The following is a 24,442-nucleotide window of genomic DNA, read 5'->3' as shown; positions in this document are numbered from 1 at the left end:
AGAAATGCAGATGGTAAAGGACAAATTTTTTATTGCATCAAAAAGCATTCAGAATATTACATTGTTTGCATAGCAAAAGTTACAGCATCTGAACATTAAGTACAATGTGGCCACTCAAAACAGCAGCTCCATATTGCCTATCAGACAGTTGCATTATAGAAGAAACTCGCGAATCCGAACAGGCCTTTTTACTGCATTAGTGTAACCCTGTTCAAAAATAAAAATATGCAGATTACCAGATCATGGGTTGTATTCTCTCTCTCTTTCCCCATTACTGCTGGGAAACTATCAAGAAAGTTAAACTGGTATATTTGAAGATTTGAAGCTCTATAGCACGAACAGGCTACTTTCTCCCTTCTGTAGTTCTCAAGTACACCAAGAAACAGAGAGTAAACCATGAACCCTTATATGCTCACTTAATTCCGACATCAGATACACATTTCGAAGTGCTACATTAAAAACTAACTAATTGTGATATCAAACCTTGGTCTATAATGAACATATGCATCTGGGTTTTTTTTCCGGGTTGTGTGGGGTAAAAGGAGAGAAGATGGTAACTCTACCAATTCTATGAAGCATAAACAATAAACCCCAACCAACCCATGCGCAGTGTGTACAGGCGGGTTTGTGTTTTGGGTTGGGTCGAGGAGAGGTGAGTTGGGTGTGCAGGTTGGCGGGATTTCTGCAGACCCCAATTAGTCGATTACTAACTGAACTTTACTAGAACGCAACTATCGAGGGATTGTTGAGTAAGCAAGCATCAGCATTGATTGGCAACCTAAGATAGCCTTATATTTGTCAGACAGGGTAACTATACAACAAGCATTTGTGTATCACGACAATAAATCTTTCTAATCTTTTCAAGAGGTGGGGGTGGTGAAGCGGTTGATGGTTCTGAATGATCCATGGTCATCAATTTGAATGGAACTAACGATGTTATGCAGCAAAAAGTGGTAGTTAACTGAATGAATGAAGTCCTATGCATGCCCTTACTCCATCATTTAAGCATGTGGAGGGTGCTCACTGAGTAAAGAAAAATCGAAAAGCTTTTTATGATATTAATTGAACTGGGGATTACCCCCCTTTGGCCCAAATTTGTTGGTCTTTTTGACGGAGTCTTTTTTGGTTATTTTTCCTTAATTTTTACAAAATTCGGGTTAAATTTTTTGGAGTAACTGTTCGTCTCGACGAGAGGAATGAAAAATTATAGCAATGTAGACCAAAGTTGAAATAAGTTCACTAAAGACGAAAAAGACAATCTTTTTTGTCTTTATCGTCCTCTTATATATAGACATTTTAAACTTGGGTCTATATTTTCATCCGGTTTGATTCCCCCGTCAAGAGGAACGATGTGATGTAAAAATTATGACAAAAATCTTTTAAAAAAAGTAACCAAAAGTTAAAGTAATACCGACTGTCTTTACCAAAAATTAATTTAGTCCAAACACACTCTAAGGGCATTAAGAGTTCATTTCTGATGTAAAGAAAACGCCCTCTTATTTCTGTTCAAAGTCTGAACTAAAGTGAGGTATCATGAAGTTTGCGGACACAGAGCAGTAAATCTACTCCATGTATAGTTTGCAACGGTACATAAAGCAATGTATAAAGTGGTTGGTTGTTACCTCATTGAATTTAAATAGCAGAGGACGTGAATCTCTCTCCGAGGTTGGTGGCTTATTCTTAGGATTATCAGCATTTTCAGAACCTTTGCTGCTCAACTTTCTAAACCTGGTTCAAAAGACAAATTATGAGTCTACTTATGTTTCCAGGTAGCATGTGAATTAACCTCCCACTGAAAAAAGCATGACGGATTTCAAGTATAGAAATGTAGAGCAAATGTCAAGCTGTCACAGACACCCTCCCCGCTTATGCAGCCTCATAGATAAGAAACAGAAAAATCGATGGAAATCACAAGGGCTACATCATTTATATAACTCTTGACAATTTTGGGAGAACAAAAAATTATCAATTTTGGCAACATGAACTATAAATAAAACATGAAAGAGTGACACCATGGTGCATTCAACCAGGAAAAAGATTGAAAAAAAAAACTCTTTATTTGTCAACAACTGTATACACATAAGGAAGACATTTCTTTCAGTAATCTAGTCTTAAAAAGTTGAACATAAATTCAGAGTATGTGTTAAAAAGAAAAGGGCAAAAGTGACTACATAGCTGGAAGAATTTTCGTTGGGAAAATTGAACGTTCTGGCTAAGATGTCAAAAAAGCATTCCATTTTACACTGTAAATCCAGTATAAACAAAATAAAAGGGAGAAGTTCCAAACCTTAATCAAGTTCAACTTTGTAGATAGAGACTTGCGATACAAAATACATGCTCCGTTACTCTAATTTCTAGAAAAATCTCAATCCTTTTTATCAAAAAAAAACTTCATCATCAGCACATGATCAAAAATTCTCTTCTTCTTCACAAAGACGTTATGCCTCTTCCAGTAAAATGAGATTTTCCTTGAGAAAGAATATATTTGCATTCTGAAGTTAGACTTCTAAATGAGAAATTATTCGGCTCTTACGTGACAACTCCCGGAGGCTAGAGCTCCAGTGAACCATTTGACCACGTGTCATACGCTGTTTCATGCTCTTTTTCCTAGCCCATGAACCCTCCTTCATTTCTGAAGTACTAATCCATCCAATTACATTTCCACCTCCCTTTTCTTGTAAATGCACACCAAAGCCAGTCTTTTATTGTGTTCTGAAAATTGTGCTATGTGTAGTTTTAGAAACTGAATCAAAATATTTGGAGAGCATTTTTAGTAAATGGAGTGCGAAAATCATAACCCTTACTGAAAATACTACCACAAGTGAAGGTTCTCCTTGCACTGTCATTATTTGGTTTTATCCCAAGCTTCTTCTTCTTCTTTTTTCTACCTTTCTCCCAACTTAAATGGTCATGAATACGGAATTGTTGCATTCAATAAATGGGGCAAGACAACAAACAGCTGAATTGTAAAGTAACACCAAGTGCCAACCTGTCATTCTGTTTTTCACTAGTTCAGAAAGATATCATGAAATAAGTTCTTTAAGTCGAAAAAGATACTCATTCTTATCTATGATTCCTTGTTACGAACTCATTTACTTTTCCACTTACAGCATTTGTGGCTATCCTCAAGTGTCATGAAGGTTGCTCATACCAGTAACCAAGTACATTCACAACAACATTTGTCAACCATTCTCGAGCCAAAACTAAAAGCAAACCATACACAGCTTTGGTCACAGAAAAAAAAAAAGCCTAAATCAGCTTCAGCTTTATTTTCAAAAATGAAAAGAAATAGGTCAGGTTGTTCCTCTTTTGTCACTGAGTACGCTATTATGTTTGTAGGCGCTTATATTTCCATTGTGTGTTAAATGTGCACAATTTATGGGTAGCTGCTAACACCAGAGCTTGGGGTGGGGGCCGGTTGGAATGTGATAGGAGACATAAAACAGAGGACAAAGAAATAAATTACAAAAAGGGAAAAATATACCTGTCAAAGAAGTTGAAGGATCCGCTAGAGGGCTTCTTTGAAGGTCCTGGGGAACTCACTTGTACATTAGCTGTGGCACTTAAAGTAGATCCTGAAGCTGCTGAAACTTGGTTAGTTACCAACTTAGATTGCTTCAAATTTGATGTATTCTTGGCATTTTGCATGTTTTCAGCACATGAAGTTGTTGCACAACCAAATGCAGAAGATTGTGCTCGGCCTTTTTGTTCCCCAACTGGTGTCAGGTTTCCTTTGCTGCAAACGTCAGTTGGATCCATGGATTTGCTGATGCTTCCTTGCAGAATTTTTTGCTTTTCCACCTGAGGTTAGTTTGTTATTTGCATGATGTTAGTTTGATATAACACTCCGCCCTCTGGCTCTAATGATAATGGGGTGCACTATCTCGTAAACAATGGTGCTTATCATTAAACAATAGAATTGAATTCAAATCAAGCTATTAAAAGGACTTTCGTCAATGACATTTTAACTGAATGACATGAATTGAGATGCAGTACATTCCTTGCACAAACAGTCAATCGTTTTTCTTAACTAACAGACATCACAGGGCTACATAACTAAGGACATTTGAGTATTAACTTAAGCACCAACTCCTCTAAAAGGCTGAAGCAGTTAGAGCGGGACTTTAACCATTTTTTCCCAGCAAATGGCCAACATCCCCAGCCACTATAGTTATGCCATATGTATTGTTTTTCCCCTCAAGGTATGGCATCCAATCCAAAAGAAACAAGATACTGAAGCCAAGGGCAGGCACTGCGATAGCGAGTGGGGCCTACCACCTTCCCAGAGTTATATTTTGATTAGCCCCAGGTATGTATTGGTCCTTACTATTTACCAAATTAAAATAGCATTTTGTCCCCTTCAAAGGCTTAATAGTGTTACTAGCTGGTTAAAACAAGATAAATAAACCAGCCACCGTCACTAGCCAGGGGAATTTAATTTTTTTGCTACCTCAATAAATTTTATAGAGAAGGCATCGAGGGAATGGCACCCAAGTACATAAGAAGGCCAAGGACAAAACAGTCCTATACATCAAGAAGCCTGAAAACAAATTGAAAGTAAGGCCATGCACTACAATCTAAACTCCAAATATATCCATCAAATCAAGAAATTGTTCAAGGGTTGAATTGCATTCCATCAAATCCCAACTGTGCAAGCCAGAAAGAAAAGACTCTTAAGCCTAACTATAGGCCTCTCCAACCATCAAAATATCTACTATTCCGCCCTCTGTAATTTAGCGACATCAAGCAAATTGGAATCCAACTCAAAAGCTTCCATCTTCATCTGTCCACTCTAGCATTGAACCAAATCTTGAATCAACTCTACCCTCGAAGGTGAAAGAACCCACGATCCCACCATAAAGAACCAAGCCAAAGCTCCATCACTACCGAACAGTGAAAGAAGGGCGCCACTGATTCTCCATATTGTAAACACATTCAACAATGACTACCCTCAACTTTCCCATGCCGAACGAGGTCATCAAGGGTAAAAATCATGTCCTTAGCCACACAGCATGTGAAGAAAGACCTCGGTTGAAGCACGAGTGAACCATATGGCTTTTCAAGTAAAGGATATGTAAATACCTCCAACAAAGACATGATAATAAGATTTCAACTAGAAAGAGCCATATGCCGCCAGAATCCACCTCAAAGAATCCTTCCAAACTTCAAACCGCACAAATCATTAAAATTTGCCCAAAAGAGCCAACAACTCATCCAACTCTCAATCATGTATCTTCCTGCGGAGAGAACTATACCACATCACCATCTCCCCATGCGTCTAAAGATAATTTGACACTGCCGCTCCCCTATCTACCGCCAGGTACAGTATACGGGGATTAGCAATCAGCCTCTCACCACCACAGTAAACATGATCCAAAAAAGAGTTTAGAAAGAATGTTCTTGTTAGAGCTTGTCCCACATTGGTTAAATATAACCTCCAAACCTAGTATATGAGCCAGGGCAGCCTCTCCACTCATTGCCAATTGGTTTTGAGTTGGATGCTTGCACATCTACAAACTTTTACACTACCAAAACACAAGTTCACAATCTATTACTCCTAGCATCCTGTTAGAAACTTGCAAAATGTTACTCCCTTTTAAAGTCACCTCATAGAAGGTTTAAAAGATTAGCATGAAAGAAGCTCCTTATGAAACAAAAAATTACCATTGTTGTTCACCATTTGTTATTTTGGTGAAACATATATGTCGTGCGACACAACTTGTTACAAACAATTCATTGAGTTGCATCACTTACCTCATGCACCAAGACTTGCTTCATAGCTGCGGCAAGAACAAAGTGACTAGATGAATAGCCCTGCTCAATACCAAAATAGAAGGGCATTTAGACAAGACAATAAACCTCATCTCATATGTGATACCACAAGAAAAAACACTAACCTTGAAGTTTATTAAGTCACCAATAGGAGGATCAAATGAAAGCATTGAAGCCTCCACAACTGCTTCATGTCTAAGGATACTGGGTACAGGATCAGCCTTCTGGTTTTTATAGGTCATAGAATAGGAGACCATTGTATTCACCAATTGAATCATATCCTTTTTCTCTTTATCTGATAGTAAGTGAACTGCCACCTGAGAAAAAAAGACACCATGCTGTTTGAAAACAATAGCACTAAGAAACTCCAAAGCCAGGGATCATCCCACAAAAGAAATTAAACAAGAAATGCCAGCTTTCCAAACAATCACATTTCAGTAGTAAGCAGGATTGCTAATTTTGTATATGATAAAATTTTATTGTTCTATGGTAACAAATCCAAGCTGAGCAACAAACTGCTTAAATGAACGGTTAACCTGCAGCACAGTGGCTTAAGCAAAGAGCACTTGTGCTTTTAAATAAGTTAACATCAAGAAAGTCAAGTTGGTACCCCACGGCAATATCAAAGCAAACTTGTTAAGCTATACAAAACAACCACTCATTCATTTTGCTAAATAATTTTACAATGACTCCCCCAGAGTGTAAAAGTGTACATCCAAAATACTGTCCTTGAATCCTCCAACTTATCAGTCCGGTGGCATACAACAAAACTAAATTGTTAGGTATTTAATCCCTAGTAAAGAATTTACCACTTATTCAATTAAATAACAAGGGAAGGGTATTATTAGGCCATATATAGTGGACAAAGTAGAAGAAAGGAAACATTAACAATCTAGCATACACACAATAACAATGAGAAAATGTCATCACTATAAAACCAATATAACTCTTTCATTTAACCTCACATGACTTCCACGGAATAAACATGTCACTCTAGGTCAAGAACATTGCCTATGTTTACCTCTACAACTCTCTACATTTTATATGTAACTTTAAATACGGGGGCAGTCTAGAATATCTGTAAAAGCATTGGGGTGCACCTATTAACTTTCCAAAAACTCATTGAGCGACGAAGCACATCGCAAGGGCATCTTGAAACTTCGTAGGGGGGTCGCTAACTCAATGGACACTTGGATACATGTCCAAGTCCAACAACAGGCACTTCATAAATGCACTCCATGTACAACAATCTTAGCCACCTCCTGCCTTGCCCAACGAAAGTATCTACTTGTCCAAAGTTCATGCTACATTAACTTCAATATTGTTTAGATCTGATTTTTGAAGTAAATTTAGTTTAAGAGCTTGTAAAGGATCATATTTACTTTTTCCTGGAGGAAAATACACATGCATGCAACAACAAATTGGCTCATTCAAGTAGAAATCTGACAATGTTGTCTAAAAGCAAACACTGATGATGCATGCTGATGTCAGCATCAGGTGCTGTCACCAGACACAATGACCTCTGCTCCTGTGGAAGTGCTGATATACCCTAGTAAGTATCTTGGTATTCCAACTTGGTTGGCTCTTTTTTGTCAAGGGATTTACTGGTTGGAAACTGATTGATCTGGAATTCCAACAATTTGACAGCTTTGTGAGATGCCTTGCTACTAGCTGAATAGCATTCACCTGTTCTACTGGATTTGAGCCTTTTTTGGGCATAGGAACTACATGCAGATCATATAAGTATACGCTGATGAGTTTAAGCAGATGACCGTTTATATGAAAAGGCGACTGTCACAGTGGATGCTGTTACAGGTGAGTACATGACTTTTTCCCATTCACTTTTTTGGCAAGTATGGCTACTATTCTCAGTGCTCTATGGTCAACTGTTCAATAGTTCATTGTTATTCTTGCTGACATTGTCCCTTTTTCCCAGAGTTTCTTGGCCATTTTTGTTGTGGTACTTGTGTGCTTAACTGGACTTGGAAACCCGTCAGAGGGATATTCAATGCTCTGCAAATACTAGCAGGAGTGGTGGTGATAGAATTGGACAGGATTGGTGTTTGGGTTGAGAAACCTACCCTCCACATCACCACTGTAAGGTTTAGGTGATAAATATTGCCACGTTTAGTCAAGGTCCATGCTCTTGTTTGTTAAAAAGCAAAGGACTAATAGGCTGTCTGAATGAAATACACAAAGATCCCACATATTTTCATCAGGAATCTGAAAGCTCTGGTTTTGACTTGGCTTCTTTACTTCTAAACCCAAAACCTTGTTTTGTTCAATTCTCTCCGCAGGTATCTTTTGTTGTTTAAGACATTTGCCAACTCAATTGTTCTCTCAAGCCTCTTGCCTAATCGCGAAAAGGAGGCTATACCTGGTCATAGAGTGGTGTGATAGGAGGGCCTTTTCTTTTTTCATGGATAGCACGGAAGAAGTGGCAGATTTGTAAAGGTACAAGGGTGGCAGTGTGGCCCTTAAATCATTCCCAGTGGTGCAAGAGGTTTCAAGGGGGGCCATCCAACAAGTGCCTCATTTGCATTTTTGTAACAAGTGATGTACATTGTCTTTGATAAATGGAAAGCAAATAAAGGGCAAGTTCAACATAAAAGGACAACAAAGGAACAATATAGGTGAATTACCGGCCTAAGAGTTGGTGGTGATAGAATATGCAGTAACGGAGATATTGAATCTTCTACAAAGGATTTTGTTGACAGATGCCTTGAGATGTGTGGCGAAATTTTGTTGTGCCAAGACCGTAATATGTCCATCTTTTCCATCAACATTGTCCGGTATCTGTTGATCCACAGCAACATGCAATGGTGAGACTACTCCAAATCGTCATAACCTTCTAAACAGAAATAAAAATACCTCTGGAAAGACTTTGGCCATTCAATATTTGGTCTCTCATTTTGTGCTACCAAACCACGTACAGCGATTGCGATGGCGGGTTGATAAACTACAGCATGTAAAACGGTAGTTCACATATTTAACTTGAAATATATGCTTAATAATGGAAGGTGAATCCTTATATACCTCATTTCCTACCTTGAAGGGACATCTTTTGTGTACGCATAATATATTGATGAACTAAATCAGAGACGCCAAGACTATGCAAGCATTTGACCTTCATTTACGTGCTATGTTAGACATGTGCACAATCATAACAGGTTTTTCTAATTCCCTAGCTTGAATAATTACACAATATAACAAGGTGTTTATGGTAACTATGACTTACAGTCTTTCGCATGACTGGATCATGATAATGGAGCTGCAAAATATTTTCGTGGATCCCATCAAAAATTAAGTCATAGTCACCACTGCACAGTAGACAACCATTCAACAACCGAGATAGATGACATTTCACTAGAAGTCATGAAAGAGAAAACGAGCTTTTTAACTTGAGTTCTTAACCTACCGGCTAGAAATCAGGGAGTGAACAAATTCAAAATCTTTAGACATGCTGCTGCAGCCATTACCGACCTTCCTTTCGCGTTTCTCTTTTCTCTTCTGAAAAATCTTCAGAAACAAAAGCAAAGAATTTCAAACTTAAAATTGAAGATTAAAAGTTAGACAGCGAACATAACTACATAACTAAATGTTTTACCTCTTTCCAAATTTCAAACACACTTCTTGATGTGTCCTTCCGGCCAACCACTTGAGAATCAATCTCTAACTAAGATACAATTAACCATAAAAAATTATGTTTTCAGGAGGTGAATCAAAAAAATTAAACGAGTCAATATAATTCCCAACAAATTCTTTATGAGGAAGACACAATCTTCCTCAAACAATTCAATGAAAGATGACAACATCTATCATGGTAATCAAAGGCCAAACGGAGCAGGCATCATATAGTCGAAAATGGGAACTGTCAAAACAAGTAGTCCACATCAATGCCTTTTCCCATGTGGTTAGGGGAGAAGGCCTTGATGTTATATGCCACGCAAACCCATAGTGGTCATCTTCAGGTAAGACTTTCACAGTGAAAATTGAAGAATCATTACTGATATCACACATTTTAGGTAGGAGCATAGCACAGAATAAATGATATTATTTAGGCTTCCTGTAAGGAAATTGTGGAAGAGTAATTTCCATTTTTTAACAAGCAAGTTATACATTCCCAACCAGCAGAGGCTAGTCCCTCATTCCCATTTTTTTCATCTCCCATGGGAATTCTAATACTTGAAGAAGACGCACAACAAGCACTTTTGCATTGAAATGAAATGAAAAGGTATAGCTTCAAAACTACTCCTTGAAGATCAATTTCAAACGTATTCACTCTCAAGTCTCATTCATTTGTAAAGAAGATTAATGGTATGTTTTGGAAATTTATACTTTTCACAAGTGGGCTTATATTTTGGGGGATCACAAAATGGAAACGATGAGTAATTTGGAATGTAGGGAGAACAACTCTAATTACTTGCAGGTGGTAACCTGCCCAAACTTCCTCATTGACCTGAGAAGATTTATTAACTAATAAATACGGCACTCGATCAGGATCGGTAATTTTCATACCACGTTGAGAGTTTCCTTCTTCTTGTGGAGAAACTGAAGAGTGTTTAAGCACGAGCGTATGTCACAATCTAACAAGAAGAAGCAAACAACAATGTCATGGGCATAATATTCAGAAAAGTCGAATTGCATTGCAGGCATAAACTTAATTGAAGAGTCACTCTCGTGTGCCTAATTGTTCTTCAATGTTGTTCGGAATTAGTCTAATTTGATATCTTTGCATGTTGTACGATTAGGTACAACATGTCTCTTTTAACCTTGTTTCATAAAATTAATGGTACTTCAATAAATTTCTCAAAATATACCTTAGAGCCACATTAACTAACGAAATCGAATGTTTATGTAGACATTGAGATCAAAAGCATTTCTGCATTTTCATATTTTGTGATATCTAATAAGCTTCGATTAGCTAAAAACCCGATGCTCAAATAGAACACCATTGCTTGGGTTTCAATTTCTCATGAACTATATGCTGAAAGAAAGAATCAACTCAACTATTTTCGTTCTTTGGTTTTTTCATCACTGTCCACTATACAAGTCATTTTCTATTTGGAAACTTCTTCCTTGGGTTTTTTCTCTTTCTAAACACTGCCACATATTTTTCGTCCAAGCAACCTTTATTTCAACGAGGGAAGAAAAACTAGTTCACAAGATTGATGTGTCATGGCAGTAGAGCTATTACTCACCAGTATACTCTGCAAGTGCAGTAAGAGCAATGGAACTTGTCTTCAGTCCTTCCTTGTTACATATATATTTGAGCCTTCAATAACCAACAAAACAAGATTTCATAATAAGAATGAGAGAGCAGTGAGGCTCCACATACAGTTGCAAATGTCAATTGTAGGACCATCACAATAAAGGCCAACTAATGGTCCAGCACAATGAAGACATGCTCTCATGCAGTCTTGGGTTATTAACATCAGTCACTAGTACAATCCTATGAGTCCCAAAGTACTAACCAAATACAGAGCATACGTAAAAATGCGATTTTCCAAAAAAAAAAAAAAAAACTTTCATAAAGAAAAAACGGACAAAATAATGGTTTTTAGACACAAATAAAATGTCAAGTCTTCCTTGTACATATGGTACCATAGTAGCATTTCACCATATAGCTAAAGTTCAGCTCCATAGAGTGATGGGTGATGATTAAGGATACAATGACACATTCATTGCAGTTTTTTATTGGATACACCTTTTATCAGTTTGCTATAGCATTAACAGTCTCCATGCTATTCTTGTTTCCTCTTAGTATGAAATTTTTTGTGAATTGCCATCTGTGAGATAGATTGATGGGCTATGGAGGCCCTGATGGTGATCCAGGATACCAACGAGATCCTAAAGGCTTGAGGTGCCGAAGGCGGAGGAGGAGAGAGCCCAAGGCAGATCCTAGAAAGAGAGAGAGGGAGGCAGTAGAGAGACCAATAGCAATAGTATGTAATGTGTTGGACAAAGGCAAGGGTCCTTTATGTAAGAAAGAGATGGCTTGAAGTCCAGCTGGAATGAGGACACGTGGAAGGTCCTCAATGGCTGGTCATCTGAATGTCGAAAGCCTATGAGACCAGAGGGCATACCCATGAAGTCAGATTGATAGTGATGTGTGATATAAAGGGTTTAAAGCTTGCATAAGATAGGTAGACCTAGGTCTAAAGGTCTAGCGATCAAAAGTGAGTGATAAGGGTGTCAGGTGGTAGGTATTATGCGAAGACCAAGAAATTGTCCTTTAGCCAACAGGTCTCCTTTCTCTCTAAGACTGGTTTGAAATCCAAGCTTGGGCCTTTAGGCGATCCCTTGAAGCTCAACCCTCTATTCCATAATCCTCCTTCAGTCCCGAGCAACTTGGGCCCTGCCTTCAGCCCAAGCATAAGCCTTTTACTTCAGGGGTGGGTTATCCTTTAGCCGTTCCCCAAGGGTCTCCTTCGGCCGGGTTAACCTTCGCTTCATAAAGTCGCCTTGTTTCCTACACATCTTGATACTTGGTACCATGTACCCACATTTTTCCTCCTGCGCGCATGTCCTCACATGCCAATGAGAGCGTGTGTGCATAGAGTTCCTCAGACAGGCCTTTCCTTTGTGGAGTTTCCTTTGCTTGAATTGCTTTGTGAAGCCAGACTTGAGGTACTAACACACAAAAATGTATATATCGTACCGAGATCAAGGGAAAATATAGAAATTTTTCTGAAGGCCAATTTCATAGAAAAACAAACAAAAATGGAACCCAGATACAAAAAGTCATGGCACAGACACAGACAGACATGGACATGGTTACGCTGAGATGACCATTTCAAAATAGATAGGTATGCTCTATGTACCTATAATGTGTATCTACCAGTATAGAAAACAGGAATGGGAAAGTGGTACGCAATATGTACTAACTGTACTATGATAGGATTAGGCTTCTAGATAGCAAAACACGAACTTGCTTCTTTCAAGTGATAAAAACAAATTTTACATTCTATCTTGCAAAAGCTTCGCTCTTCGTAGATTTTACTTGTTTACGTTTGATTTTTCAATAAAACTTTGGGGATCGCTTGAAGATAAAAAAGAAGCTATTAATTTCCCTATCATTTTCTTCTCCATTGAAAAATTCCTCCAAGGATCCATATAAAAAAAAGGGTACGAACCTCTGTTTCGTTGGATACATGCAAATGGCAGGGTTCACTTGGCACTTGTTCTACTGGCCCAAACGTTAGAATCCTTCTATAAAAATAATTGGACTAATGATCCAAGAACAACTAACTATTTGCACCAAAAACAGATATTTTTCAGTACAGAAGTATTATATACACAAATTTAACTTGCTTTTGTTCATGCAATAATTGTAAGAATAAAATTCTGAAAGTCCGAAGTAAATATGAGTAATGAAGTTGCAACGTGGTTGGGGAATAAGAACTATATAACTTTAAGTCTTTAATCAACTATTAGGAATGGCCTCATTTTATGGTAGTATATCCATAGAAGGGCTGGTTGCCAAACCACCCAACTGACAGAACACCTGGCTCCAACACAGGAACCAGTTTCCAGACGATTTACAGTGAACTAAGAGTTTGAAGTAAAGCAATGTCAAGCAACATTGGTGAACCAGGTGATGCTTCTAACATTGGCGGTCAAGTTTGATACCCATCAAAATAGCAAAGTTGGTAAATCATTACCTGCTTACAACACGACTCACGGATGGTTGAACGAATATATGAACCCTGCGACCAAGAGCAAATCATTTATTATCAGTTATCAAAGTACAAAAAGTTCTGCTTTGCAATGTTTTATCAGACCTAGATCAACAGAAAATTCAAAGCCACATAAATTACTTATTTGATTTCTGAAGGCAGACTTGAGGTACTATTCTTTATTACTCCATTACATCCTATACTGTTGGTGTTGGTCCTTTTCAGGGGTTCAACTTTTTAACGGGACATGCAATTAATACTCTCAAGTTCAAAGGAAAAAGTTTACTCCCAAGGTTACCATTTTATTCCCACTTTGGGCAATATTCATAAAATAATCTTTCAGAGTGATTTTGGAAAAATTTACAACCTTTACTTCTCCAAGAAGAATTACATGTTCGAACTTTCCAAAGTTCAAACCACTAACAACGACGCACAGAGGGAGGATCTTTTTAATTAGATACCATACAGCATAGGTTACGCGTCATTTAACTAGTTATTAATTAGCATCACATCAACCCTAATAAGAAATCAACAGCACAAAACCCTCGCATCAACCCTACAAAGAAATTTCCAGGCAGAGAATCTATTAATACCTAAAATACAAAGATGAAAAGAAAGAGAGCTTCAATTCTTAAAATGATGACTAAATACAAAAATTATAAATCAAACCAAACCAAACAAACCTTGTTCCCCAATCAAAAGGCCTAATCTTGTTCTTACCACTCATCAATCTTAACCTCATCATATCAGCTGCGCTTATTCTATTTATGTATAGTCTCATAGTTAACAACATTCTTTTCTGTGTAGAATCATTGACTTTATTATGTTCTCTAAGAAAGTAATCTCAATTTTATAGGTACCTGTCGATCGCATATTGTACCATCACACTCCTCCAAGATAAAACTTACTTTGATTCCATGAGTTACATGTTACCAAAAATTGAACTTGGATGGCAAAGTTGTTGATACCTCACGGTTTATCAATCTTCACTGAGACCTTGATTCTATAAAATAAATGTTACGACAATTACATTGGATAGACTCAGTCATTCCTACTCATTCAAACCCTTTTGGCTTCAAAGCTTCTCTCAGAATTTCTAATTCTGCATTAACACCCTTTTTAGCTTCATCTGCTAACACAAATATCAACGAACACATACACCATATGACATCAAACTAGACGTGCAAAGTCAACTCGTATATCACCAGAAAAAGTAACAAAGATTACAATTCTTTGTCTAATCCTACAACACTTGGAAGTACGATGTGTCTCCTACGGGTGATCCAATTACAGTCACAGTCACATCCTATATGTCCTTTAGCACACTAATATACTCCTTTGTCACTCTATTTCTCTTCAACACGCTTTAATTTTTTTATTTTTTTATTTTGATAACCGGATGTCCGGACCAACTTGTGCGCACGTCAACTAATTCATGGACCCCAAAGAGAACAACCGGGCATAACCCCCAGTGGCCCTAAGGTATGGAATGGTTGGCCACCGTGGGAATGGAACCTGTGACCTCGTGGAGAAGCACTTATTGCTTTCTCACAACCACTTGGCCAAACCCCTTGGGGTTAACGCGCTTCATATTATATCTCCATGCACCCTATCACAAGCTTTTGCTAAGTCTATGAAAACCATCTGAAGATCTTATTGTTCTCTCTCTTCATTTCTTTGTTAGTCTCCTTTTGGTAAACTGCTTCCATGATGTATGTATTCAAACTAATTCTTGACACCATTCTCAAGATAAGTTGATTGATGAAAGGATTTTATACAAAGTTATTTCTACAATGATACTAAAATCTGATAAACATTTAACATATGAAAGATTCGGCCAACCACGACATATGTACATTGGAATCATCACGAAGCTGATATTTAAGCACATATAGAAAGGAAATAGCGTAGGTACACCATGTTCTTATTACGAGAACTTCGCTAATTTTGAGTATAGGTATTGGATTGTATGGTCTTATCCTACTACTAGTCTGTCATCATTGAGACCAAAACCAAACAAGGCAAGGGTGGTAGCTGTAAACAAAAGTAACTTACTTTGCCACTTGGCGCAAAGGTCTCAAGGCTGGTGCATATAGATCATTACATATGCAAATCACCTGCATATCACACCCATCCATTTTAAGCACCATGAAAATGATTGATAAACCATGTAAGACAATTTGAATCTTACAGGTCTTGACAATGATGCACTTCTATGTTTCTTTCTTGAGGACGTCCTTCCAATTTGCCCCTCCTTAGATTCATCTTCTTTTCCAACATCAGACTTTCTCTCAACAGAGAGCTGCATCAACAACATATGTACCATTGCTACTAAAAAAAGTAGTCCACATCACAACGCACAATAAAAGTTGACTATGAGGAAGTGAAAAACCTATTTTCATTATTCTTAACTGGAAGAGCAAGATAATTTTAAAATGGTGAAATTACACATAGACCCCCTCATCTATACCTATATCCTCTGGACACCCCCCCTAACGTTTAAAATTTGCCCAAACAAACCCCCATCTACTTGAAATGGAAAATTCGCTAACTCTGTTAACGGAATGACAGAAATAACGATGCTAACCCTTAAAAATTGCCCATGCTAACCCCTTCATCTATGATAATTAACCAATTCAAAACTCATGTTCCAAATCCATCATCCCAATTCCGATTGCCCATTTTGAACCCTCAAACCCAGCCCAAATCTCTACTCCTCAAACCCAACCCAAACCTAGACTACCTCTACGCTTCTACGCCTCCCGCGGCTTCACTGCAGTCGGCTCCGCCCACTATGTCACCGTCACCCACAACAGCTTCTTCGATAATTGCTAGAGCTACGAAACTTTGTTGGATTCAAGATTGAAATAATGAGGGCCCCACAAACAGCTCCCTCGCTCGCTAAATTGCAATTCTCTCTCCCCCTCTCTCTGTATATATATATATATATATATGGCTAAAATTCAAACCCAGTTTTTTCATGGACATGGGTAGTTATTCGCAATTGTTAGAAGTTATTCCTTGGCCATGGGTAATCATGAGCCAACTTATACTTGCCCATTAGTCAAATGGCCTTTGATAGATAACGACCGTGTCCCACTTCCCCTTTTGCGTGGGAATTCCAGATCCATCAAGCAACTCCATAAACCATGGGCCTCTTCCATTTTTATCCGCATAACAAAGCCCAAAAGGCCAAGTCTCACAATATATTCGGTTTAAAATTAATTGGGCCTTCTTTGCATCAATGTGGCCCATTAATTTTAACCTAATAAACATCTATTTAATGGCCCAATTTAATTAAAGCTTAATAAATGGCCCTCCAACGCTCATTGTGGGGCATTTCCCAACAACTTAATTTTTGGAGAGAATTGGTGACTTAACACCAAGCTTTCAAGGTAGAAAGGAAGGAAAAGGTGACTAAGCTTATTAAATAAACGAACTTTTAACTGCATGGGCTCTCGAAACAAAACAATATTCTGCAAAAGGGCTGCATAAGTTACCATCTTTAGAATAACCTCCACAGCACCCTTACCATCACCAAGAGCTCCATCAATTTCATCAATTACCTACACCATAATGCAGGCAATGTCATGAAACCATATTATTAAAGCTTTTGGTATATGGCATAACAATAACACTCACCAAACACTTGGGCTTCATGTCAGCCATGACAGAGTTCATCTGAACCACATCGAGAATTTTTCCTTCAATTGTTGAAGAAGACCGATCATCACTTGCATTAATCTGCTTAAGATACCATTCTTAAGGAATAGCTTTTGCAAATATATATATATATATATATATATATATATATATATATATATATATATAGGAACTCTTACATAAATTCCAGCACTGGGAAACTGAAGCACTACAATATGCACAGCAAACATTAATGAAACAAGTCAAACAAACAAGAAAACCAAAAATAGTCTTGACACTTCAGTGCACATTGAACCTGTGTGGTTTTTTAATTATAACTTCCCAGAAACGTGCCCATCAGAATTTAAATCCACCAAATACATCTCATACTCACCGCACAACAATTAATGTATAATAACATAAATACCACCAAAGCCGGAGCAAAAATAAAAACATAAGTACCACCAAAATATTATTTCCTCGTTATCCTCTTTATGAGATGTAAATCTCACCTGAATAAAAAAAAATGCTTATAAAACCTTAAACCAGGATCTAGTTTATGTCTATACAAGAGCATGAAGAAACACAATAGCACTGCAATGCTATCATTAAAATGCTTTTGCTTATGCGTGTCATTAGAAATGTACCTCAACAACCCGATATCCACAGTGTCTTGCCGTTACATGCGCAAGGGTCGTTTTTCCTAGACCTGGAGGCCCACAAAGCAGAAGAATCTGCAAAAATTACCAGGTTTGCTCATAAACTCCCTCAACATTGTAAATCTAAACATGAGAAGAAAAGCACAGAAAACAAAAACATATGGCAATTATAGAAAGGAACAAAAAGAAGCAACTTTTAACTATAATGTCCACACTCACACACCTGCAGGGCTTTCTAGCGACCTTTGGAGGAAAAATAAGAAAACAGCATGCAAGTTGGATTGATTTCTTGAAGATTGCCAAGCAGATTTCAGAAGGGGTATAAGTATTTTACTAGATTCACAATAAATTTGCCTCCTACGACACCCTTGGGGAGCTGCAACGAGTCAATAACGATGCACATTTCAGCTGGGATTATCTAGATCCTACAGTTTGGTCAACAATCGGCAATTCTAATTTGTGCAGCTATTCCAGTATGTATGCTTCTTGATTGTCAGTAGCAAGTAGCAAACGCCCCTACCCCTACTCTGAAGTATAGGAATATCCATATTGACAGTGGTAGACAAAGGCTACACTCCCATACGATATAAGAGGACTTTTTGAACACCCTCCCTCACATGCAACCCTGTCACATGGAGGTGCAGACATCCATGCATACAGAGAAGAAGAATGCAAACATCAGAGAACAAATGCAGACAGACTTCAACTCATGACACTTTAAAATGAAAGCTCCGATAACATGTTAAGTGTGACTAATTTCCCAAAAAACTTGAGTTGTGATGTAATGGGCCCAACAATTGGTGTCAAATATTTAACATAACAGAGAAGATGGTTGCAGAAGAAGGTGATCATGAACAAAACGCAAGGAGAGAGAACAGGAGCAAAGCATCGTAATTAGTCGATGTCCCTTTTCCACTAAAGATTCCATCTGTGACCCTTATAAGGCCCCACAACCACGTATTACAATTCAAATTTATCCTAATTAACATACTATAGCGTAAGCCCAAGACATTGATGCTAATTTTAAACACATATAATTCTAAAACAAGAAAATATTAAACACATAATTCTAAAACAAGAAAATACAGCAATATTAATTGGAAAAGACGTGATCAAATTGCAATGACTAATAGGTCAGATTACAATATCATCTTGTGGAACTTTGACAAACTAGGTACAATCACATGGTTATATGACTCATTATATTGGAGTTCAACTTAGTTGAGAAGTGGGTATATGCAGTCATGGACAGAAGAATGTGTGGGAATAAGGGGTCACTTGAGCCCACTCAATTTTTCAAAAGTTCCTTTTTTGCTACACTGGTGAACTTAATTATACTGAGGTGAACTTAATTATACTGAGTTGACCAATTACACTTACACCATTTGCCCAGGCATCCTAATAACAGCAACTAAATTTCCCCATCACTCCTTGCAGTCAAAGATGCTTCTGTCACTCGCAAGTCACAACACAGTGTTCTTCCTTTTTCAATGTTTTTCTTGTGTATGTAAACGGACAAAAGCATCTTTACTAGTAAATTCTAATGGAGACTATTATGCATTGTTAGGGAATATAAAATTGATGGGGTCTTATGTAAGTCAAATTCATGTCTTACTCGAATTTTCTCTTTTCTAGTTCAAAATTTTGACCTCATTAACTTAAAATCCCGGCTCCTCCTTGAAGACAAAGACATCTCATAAAAAATAATGACCAATGTCATCAGGGAGTTGGAGATTTTGTTGCAAATCAACGCATGGTTGAAGAAGAAAGTTTCCCAGGGTGACAGTCCATCCAATAGGAAGATGAGATGAACCAAATGAAGCGACCAACCAGGAAGATGTATATGTCTTTCTAATCAATAATTACATTAGAATGAGGCAAGGTGGCAATGAGTATTCTGGTAGCTCTATGGGACATGTGAACAAAAACAAAACCATTGTCCGTCTAAGTATATTGAATGTTGTTGTATTGTGTAGTACATTTCGAAGGAAAAGCAAGGAACTATACTAATAAAATGAAAATATAGCTGCCGATCAAAAACTAAAATGAAAATATAGCCGTCTTAGTATATTGAATCATGTGCATACCGATGCTCTGGACTATCAATGAAGGAAGCATGGTAATATGCACAGAATTTGAATTGGGTCTCTTGGCCTGCCCTCTTTGATGCCATTTGGCTTTGATTTGGGGGCATAGTTCCGCAGCAAAACAGGTATAGGGGGGCCACTGATTCAGTGGTTTTCTGAGAGCAGCCACTTTGTGCATATTGCCAAAGGTTAGGTCTGTCTCCAATCTTCCCCCGCTCATACCCCCAATGATTGGGGACTACATGGGTTATGTTGTTGTTGTTGTTAGTATATTGAATGTTGTTATATTGTGACTTTGTGAGTACATTTCAAAGGAAAAGCAAGGGACTATACTAATAAAATGAAAAAATATACAGTATATATCAAGCCTATTTCCATATCTGACCTTCCGCTCTGGTGGACCAGTAGGTCCTGCGCCCTTGGTCTTCTTGTCCCATGACTCCGGAATACCTTTGGCATCATTGCTTTCTAGACCCAAACCATTGTTAACTTCGAAATTTCCATTACTCAGTGTATGGTCTCTATTATTTCTTGAAAAGCTCCTACCAGCCAGTTTCTGATGCTGGGCAATCGTTGAATGGCGTCTCAAAGAAGACAAAACCTCATCTGTTGTTGTCCTTATACCAGATCCAAAAACACATGAATCCCACTGCTTCAACCATAGAAGGACCTGGGAACAAAAACGGTGTAAGTTAACAGGAGCATCTCATAAGCAAAATGCTTTCAAACTTTAATTCAGCAGAAACTTAAGAGTTGATAACAAAACTACAAAGAGTATGGGTACCTCCCGATTGGTCTGTTCATCACTAAGAAGTTCCATAAAAGAATTTGGAGCGTATTTATCAACCCAAAGCTTTTCATTCATCACTGGTGTTTCAGGAAGGATTGCATCAGACAAACCTTCAACGCTGGATTGAAGAGCCTGTAGCACCAGAACAAGTATCAAGCAAAATTCTTAACACATGAAGAACAAAATAAAGAGTCCTAGCAAGCATAGCAGTACTACTTTGTCTTTGCCATCTTGAAGCATTATTAGGACTAATTTGCTGGTTCAGGGGGTTAAATTATATATCACCTCAAAAGAGACTTGAAAAGTCCAAATGTAAATTGTCAAGTCCCCCCAAAGAGGAAGAGGCAGAGAAGTGAGCTCTACAAGATTTTGGGGAGCAACTATATGGATCGAAGCAGTTCTAAACTTCAAAATTCATCACATACTAAAAATATGCAGCATTGTCAAAATACTAGAAAAACTTCAAGGACTTTTTTACCACATGTATTCTATGTATAAAACTCATTCCTTTTTTTTATGAGTGGCCTGGAAGAGCCTTGATTTAGCAGGGGAAGAAGAGAAAAAGTTAAGTAAAACAAAAAAATTTGTAGAGTTAATATTACTGGCTTCTTAGTGTATGAAAATTCTGGTGAAGAAACCTAAAGTAGAAGGGCTGCTTAAACTAAAGACATATTTTTGCCTTTCATGCCTGAATCCTATGGGGTCCACCCTGCATACTAGTCTTCAGACCAGTGTTCTAAAACAAGGAATTAATCGTTGGCGGGGCCTATCCGATTAGGTCCGACTAACGATTAATTGCCGATTATTAATAAATATACACCGATTAATCGCTCGAAGGTGGCCAGCCGCCCGACTAGCACCTAGTGACTTTTAGGGCATTGCTTCAGACCTTTGTGAACTGCTTCAACATCTATAGTGCACATGAACTATCACATTTGAAACATACCTTTGTGAATGCCTGTGTTTCTGCCCTCTGAATTAGGATGTTGATGGGTTCAGAAATAAGACCTGCAAAGTTGATGAACTTATCATAACGTACGGCAAGGTAATGACACTTTGCCAATACTACTATTAAGCGAGGAATGGTATGACCTACTTTCTTCTGTTTCTATCATCCAACAAAGGACTAGTTCCAAACTCCACGTAATTTCATTTATATTCTTATCAATGCATGAGATTGCGAATCCTCACTTCTAATGAATTTCATATGATCTCTGGATAGACCAGAAGATCCTTTCAATTGGTTAGAATCAGCTACGTGAATACAACTAGTTTCTTTTTTTTCTTTTTTGCTCGGCAAAAGTCAGCTTTGTTAGTTTGTAGTTAGTGAGGTTTGATCCCTATGCATGGGAGTACATACCACTCGGCTGCTGCAACTAGATTTTGTTGTTGTTACACAGCACAATACATTTAAGTCATAGCTGCTACATACCATTCCTCGTACTTTTCTACAACTTTTCACTTTCAATGTGTCTCCTCGTATGGCATGTCCTACTATCATCTAGATTCATAGGTCATAAACATACACATGGCAGTTGTGGCCAGGATAGATATACATGGGAGGTGAACAAAATGGTGAATTTTTTTTTGTAACCAGGTCCAGGCTAGCTTACGCGCACCTCAACTAATCCAGGGGACCATAAACCCACCGCCCACTAGCGGGCGGCCAACTTAAAGCCGGAGCAAATGCTCCGTATGGACTGACACCAAAAGAGTTGATAGTAACCTAAGACCTTAGGAGGGAGCAAACCCCTAAATCCCGGGTCTTGACCGCCAAACCAACCCTTGGGGTTATAAAATGGTTGATCAAATCCACTACTGTATATCATTTCCAAAAAAAATTATTAAATAGGAGTAAATCATACCACCAGTATGCACTTTGAAACCCATTTTCTTCAACCCATTCATCTCCCCCACCCTACTACTCATCTTGGCATAAACCCTCTCCCCATCCAATCCAGTCACTGGGACGAAATCCCCGTCAATCTCCGAAGCAAATCTCGACACAACCCTCTCCTCCTCGACCACCACATCCTCCTCAACCATTCCACCCCCCTCCTCAGTAGGTGGCGGTGAGTACCGAAGCCAATCTTCTTCCGCTCCCTCCCCCTCTTCATTTTCCAACCTCACATCATCACCCCTTTTCCTTTTATCCTCCGACCGGGCCCCTTCCTCCGTAACCGACGAATCCTGGCCGTCGGATCGGAAGCGTTTCTTGATTTGGGTTTTTGCGGCTGGTGCGGTTTTTGGAGGGATTGACAGGGTGGGTTTTGGGGGTTGGGGTTGTTGGTGATTTTGGTGGTTGGATTGGGGTTGGAATTCGTGTTCGTGTTCGTCTTGTGGGTAGGGTTGTGAGGGGTCATCGAAGTCTGGGTAATCGTCGTGGAGGTGAGAGTTGGCTTCGAGCCATTCGAGCTCGTCTGGAAGAGGAATGTCCATGTCCGCATCCATTTTGGGGATTACTGAAGTGGGAGATGTGGGAACGGCGTAGAAGGGAAGAGAGAGAGAGAGAGAGAGAGAGAGAGCAGAACAATTGTTTTTGGCGGGAAGGTTAAGGTTGTGTTTGGATTCTGGAACGGTGAAAGAAAGAAACTTTTTCTTTTCTTTTCTTTTATTTCTCTCTTGTGGCTTTCTCAACATTCCCACTTTGCCACTGCCTCCGCCCTAAAATAAATGTTGGATTCGCAAAACGAGGACTTAAAAATATTACACAAAACGATGACTTGAAAATATTACATTTACTACAAGAAAAAAAGGACTCAAGCATATCTAGTAAATTATTAAAAAAAAGTTTGATTTTTTCTTTAAAAATTTGTATTTTTTTAAAATTTTCATTTTACAGACCAAACACTTATTTTGTGACGGATGAAGTAACTCATGCCCGCCGGCTTTCATCAATTTTTTGGACAAAAGTGTTGGATCCATAAAAGGGTACATGAAAAAGTGTTTCTATCAATCTTTTTCATGGACCCTATCATCTCTCTCAATTTTGGATACCAAGTGGATCGGGAAAAAGTTTAACAAACTTGATCAGGATGGGGTTCGGGTTTAGATTACCCTACCCACCCTGAACTATTTTTTTTTTTAAAGGTGAAGTTATTTGTACCCGAAAACATTTATCATTACGCTTGAAAATCATAATATTGTTATCACGATACTAAAAATATTCTCTCTTTTTTTACCTTTATATTATCAATATAATGCTAAAATACCACCGCATATATATATTTTTTTTCTTCTATTTTACTTTATGTTTATTGTTTTTCATATTTATTGCGGGCCAGAGCAGAGACAAGAACACCTAAGAATTTCACGGTCGGGGTCAAGGTCATGTGGTACATAAGGCGAACAAAAACACACACACACATAATCTCCCCAAAAACCCGTCTTGTTTTTTGTCCTTTTTGGGACATGGATTGAATGTTAATAAAGGGAAGGACAGGGATTGATTTGATGAAATTTCCTCTAAAATGAAATGAATAAGATTTCTATAAGAGTGCCTCCAATGTCATAATCAAAACTACAATATTTCTAAAGTTAGTAATATTGATCTAAATCATAGATCACAATGGTATAATCAAATTTAGTAAATCCCTAAACCAATAACTAAATTTTAGTTTTTGGATAACCAAAACTAACAATGTTTTCTCTTTGGATTATCAAATTTAATGATTTTTTAGAGATTTTATTTTTGGCCTTTAATGATTTTTTAAAATTTCTTTTGTTCAAAATTTTAGTACTTTTGTAAAAAAATGACTTGAAAAGACCTAAAAAAACTACTCCTTCCGTCCCAATTTTTTTAGTCCATTTTGG

The 24,442-nt window shown here is 38.0% G+C and overlaps 1 protein-coding gene and 1 non-coding gene across 2 annotated transcripts; one reads left to right on the top strand and one right to left on the bottom strand.

Annotated features, from left to right (window-relative positions):
- Positions 1-6: 6 nt before the first annotated feature.
- On the bottom strand, positions 7-23,218 carry LOC131300402 (uncharacterized). Its single transcript, XM_058326210.1, has 23 exons — positions 22,495-23,218; positions 21,576-21,637; positions 20,624-20,761; positions 20,225-20,509; positions 17,741-17,827; positions 17,094-17,195; positions 16,952-17,017; positions 15,643-15,753; positions 15,507-15,568; positions 13,437-13,481; positions 10,974-11,047; positions 10,291-10,358; positions 9,380-9,448; positions 9,191-9,291; positions 9,011-9,092; positions 8,821-8,899; positions 8,644-8,731; positions 8,415-8,568; positions 5,898-6,089; positions 5,755-5,814; positions 3,485-3,801; positions 1,623-1,728; positions 7-207 (listed from the first exon to the last, which is right to left on the bottom strand). The coding sequence occupies exons 1-23, from the start codon at positions 23,078-23,080 to the stop codon at positions 154-156; spliced, it is 2,988 nt and encodes a 995-aa protein (XP_058182193.1). The 5' UTR covers positions 23,081-23,218; the 3' UTR covers positions 7-153.
- On the top strand, positions 19,856-19,963 carry LOC131302144 (small nucleolar RNA snoR100). Its single transcript, XR_009191619.1, has one exon. It is a non-coding gene; the product is annotated as a small nucleolar RNA snoR100 (small nucleolar RNA).
- Positions 23,219-24,442: the final 1,224 nt, after the last annotated feature.

Source organism: Rhododendron vialii, chromosome 9a (genome assembly GCF_030253575.1).
Source record: "Rhododendron vialii isolate Sample 1 chromosome 9a, ASM3025357v1".
Taxonomy (NCBI): Eukaryota; Viridiplantae; Streptophyta; class Magnoliopsida; order Ericales; family Ericaceae; genus Rhododendron; species Rhododendron vialii.
Note: the sequence above shows the minus strand (reverse complement) of the source record. Positions and strands in the feature narration are given on the sequence as shown.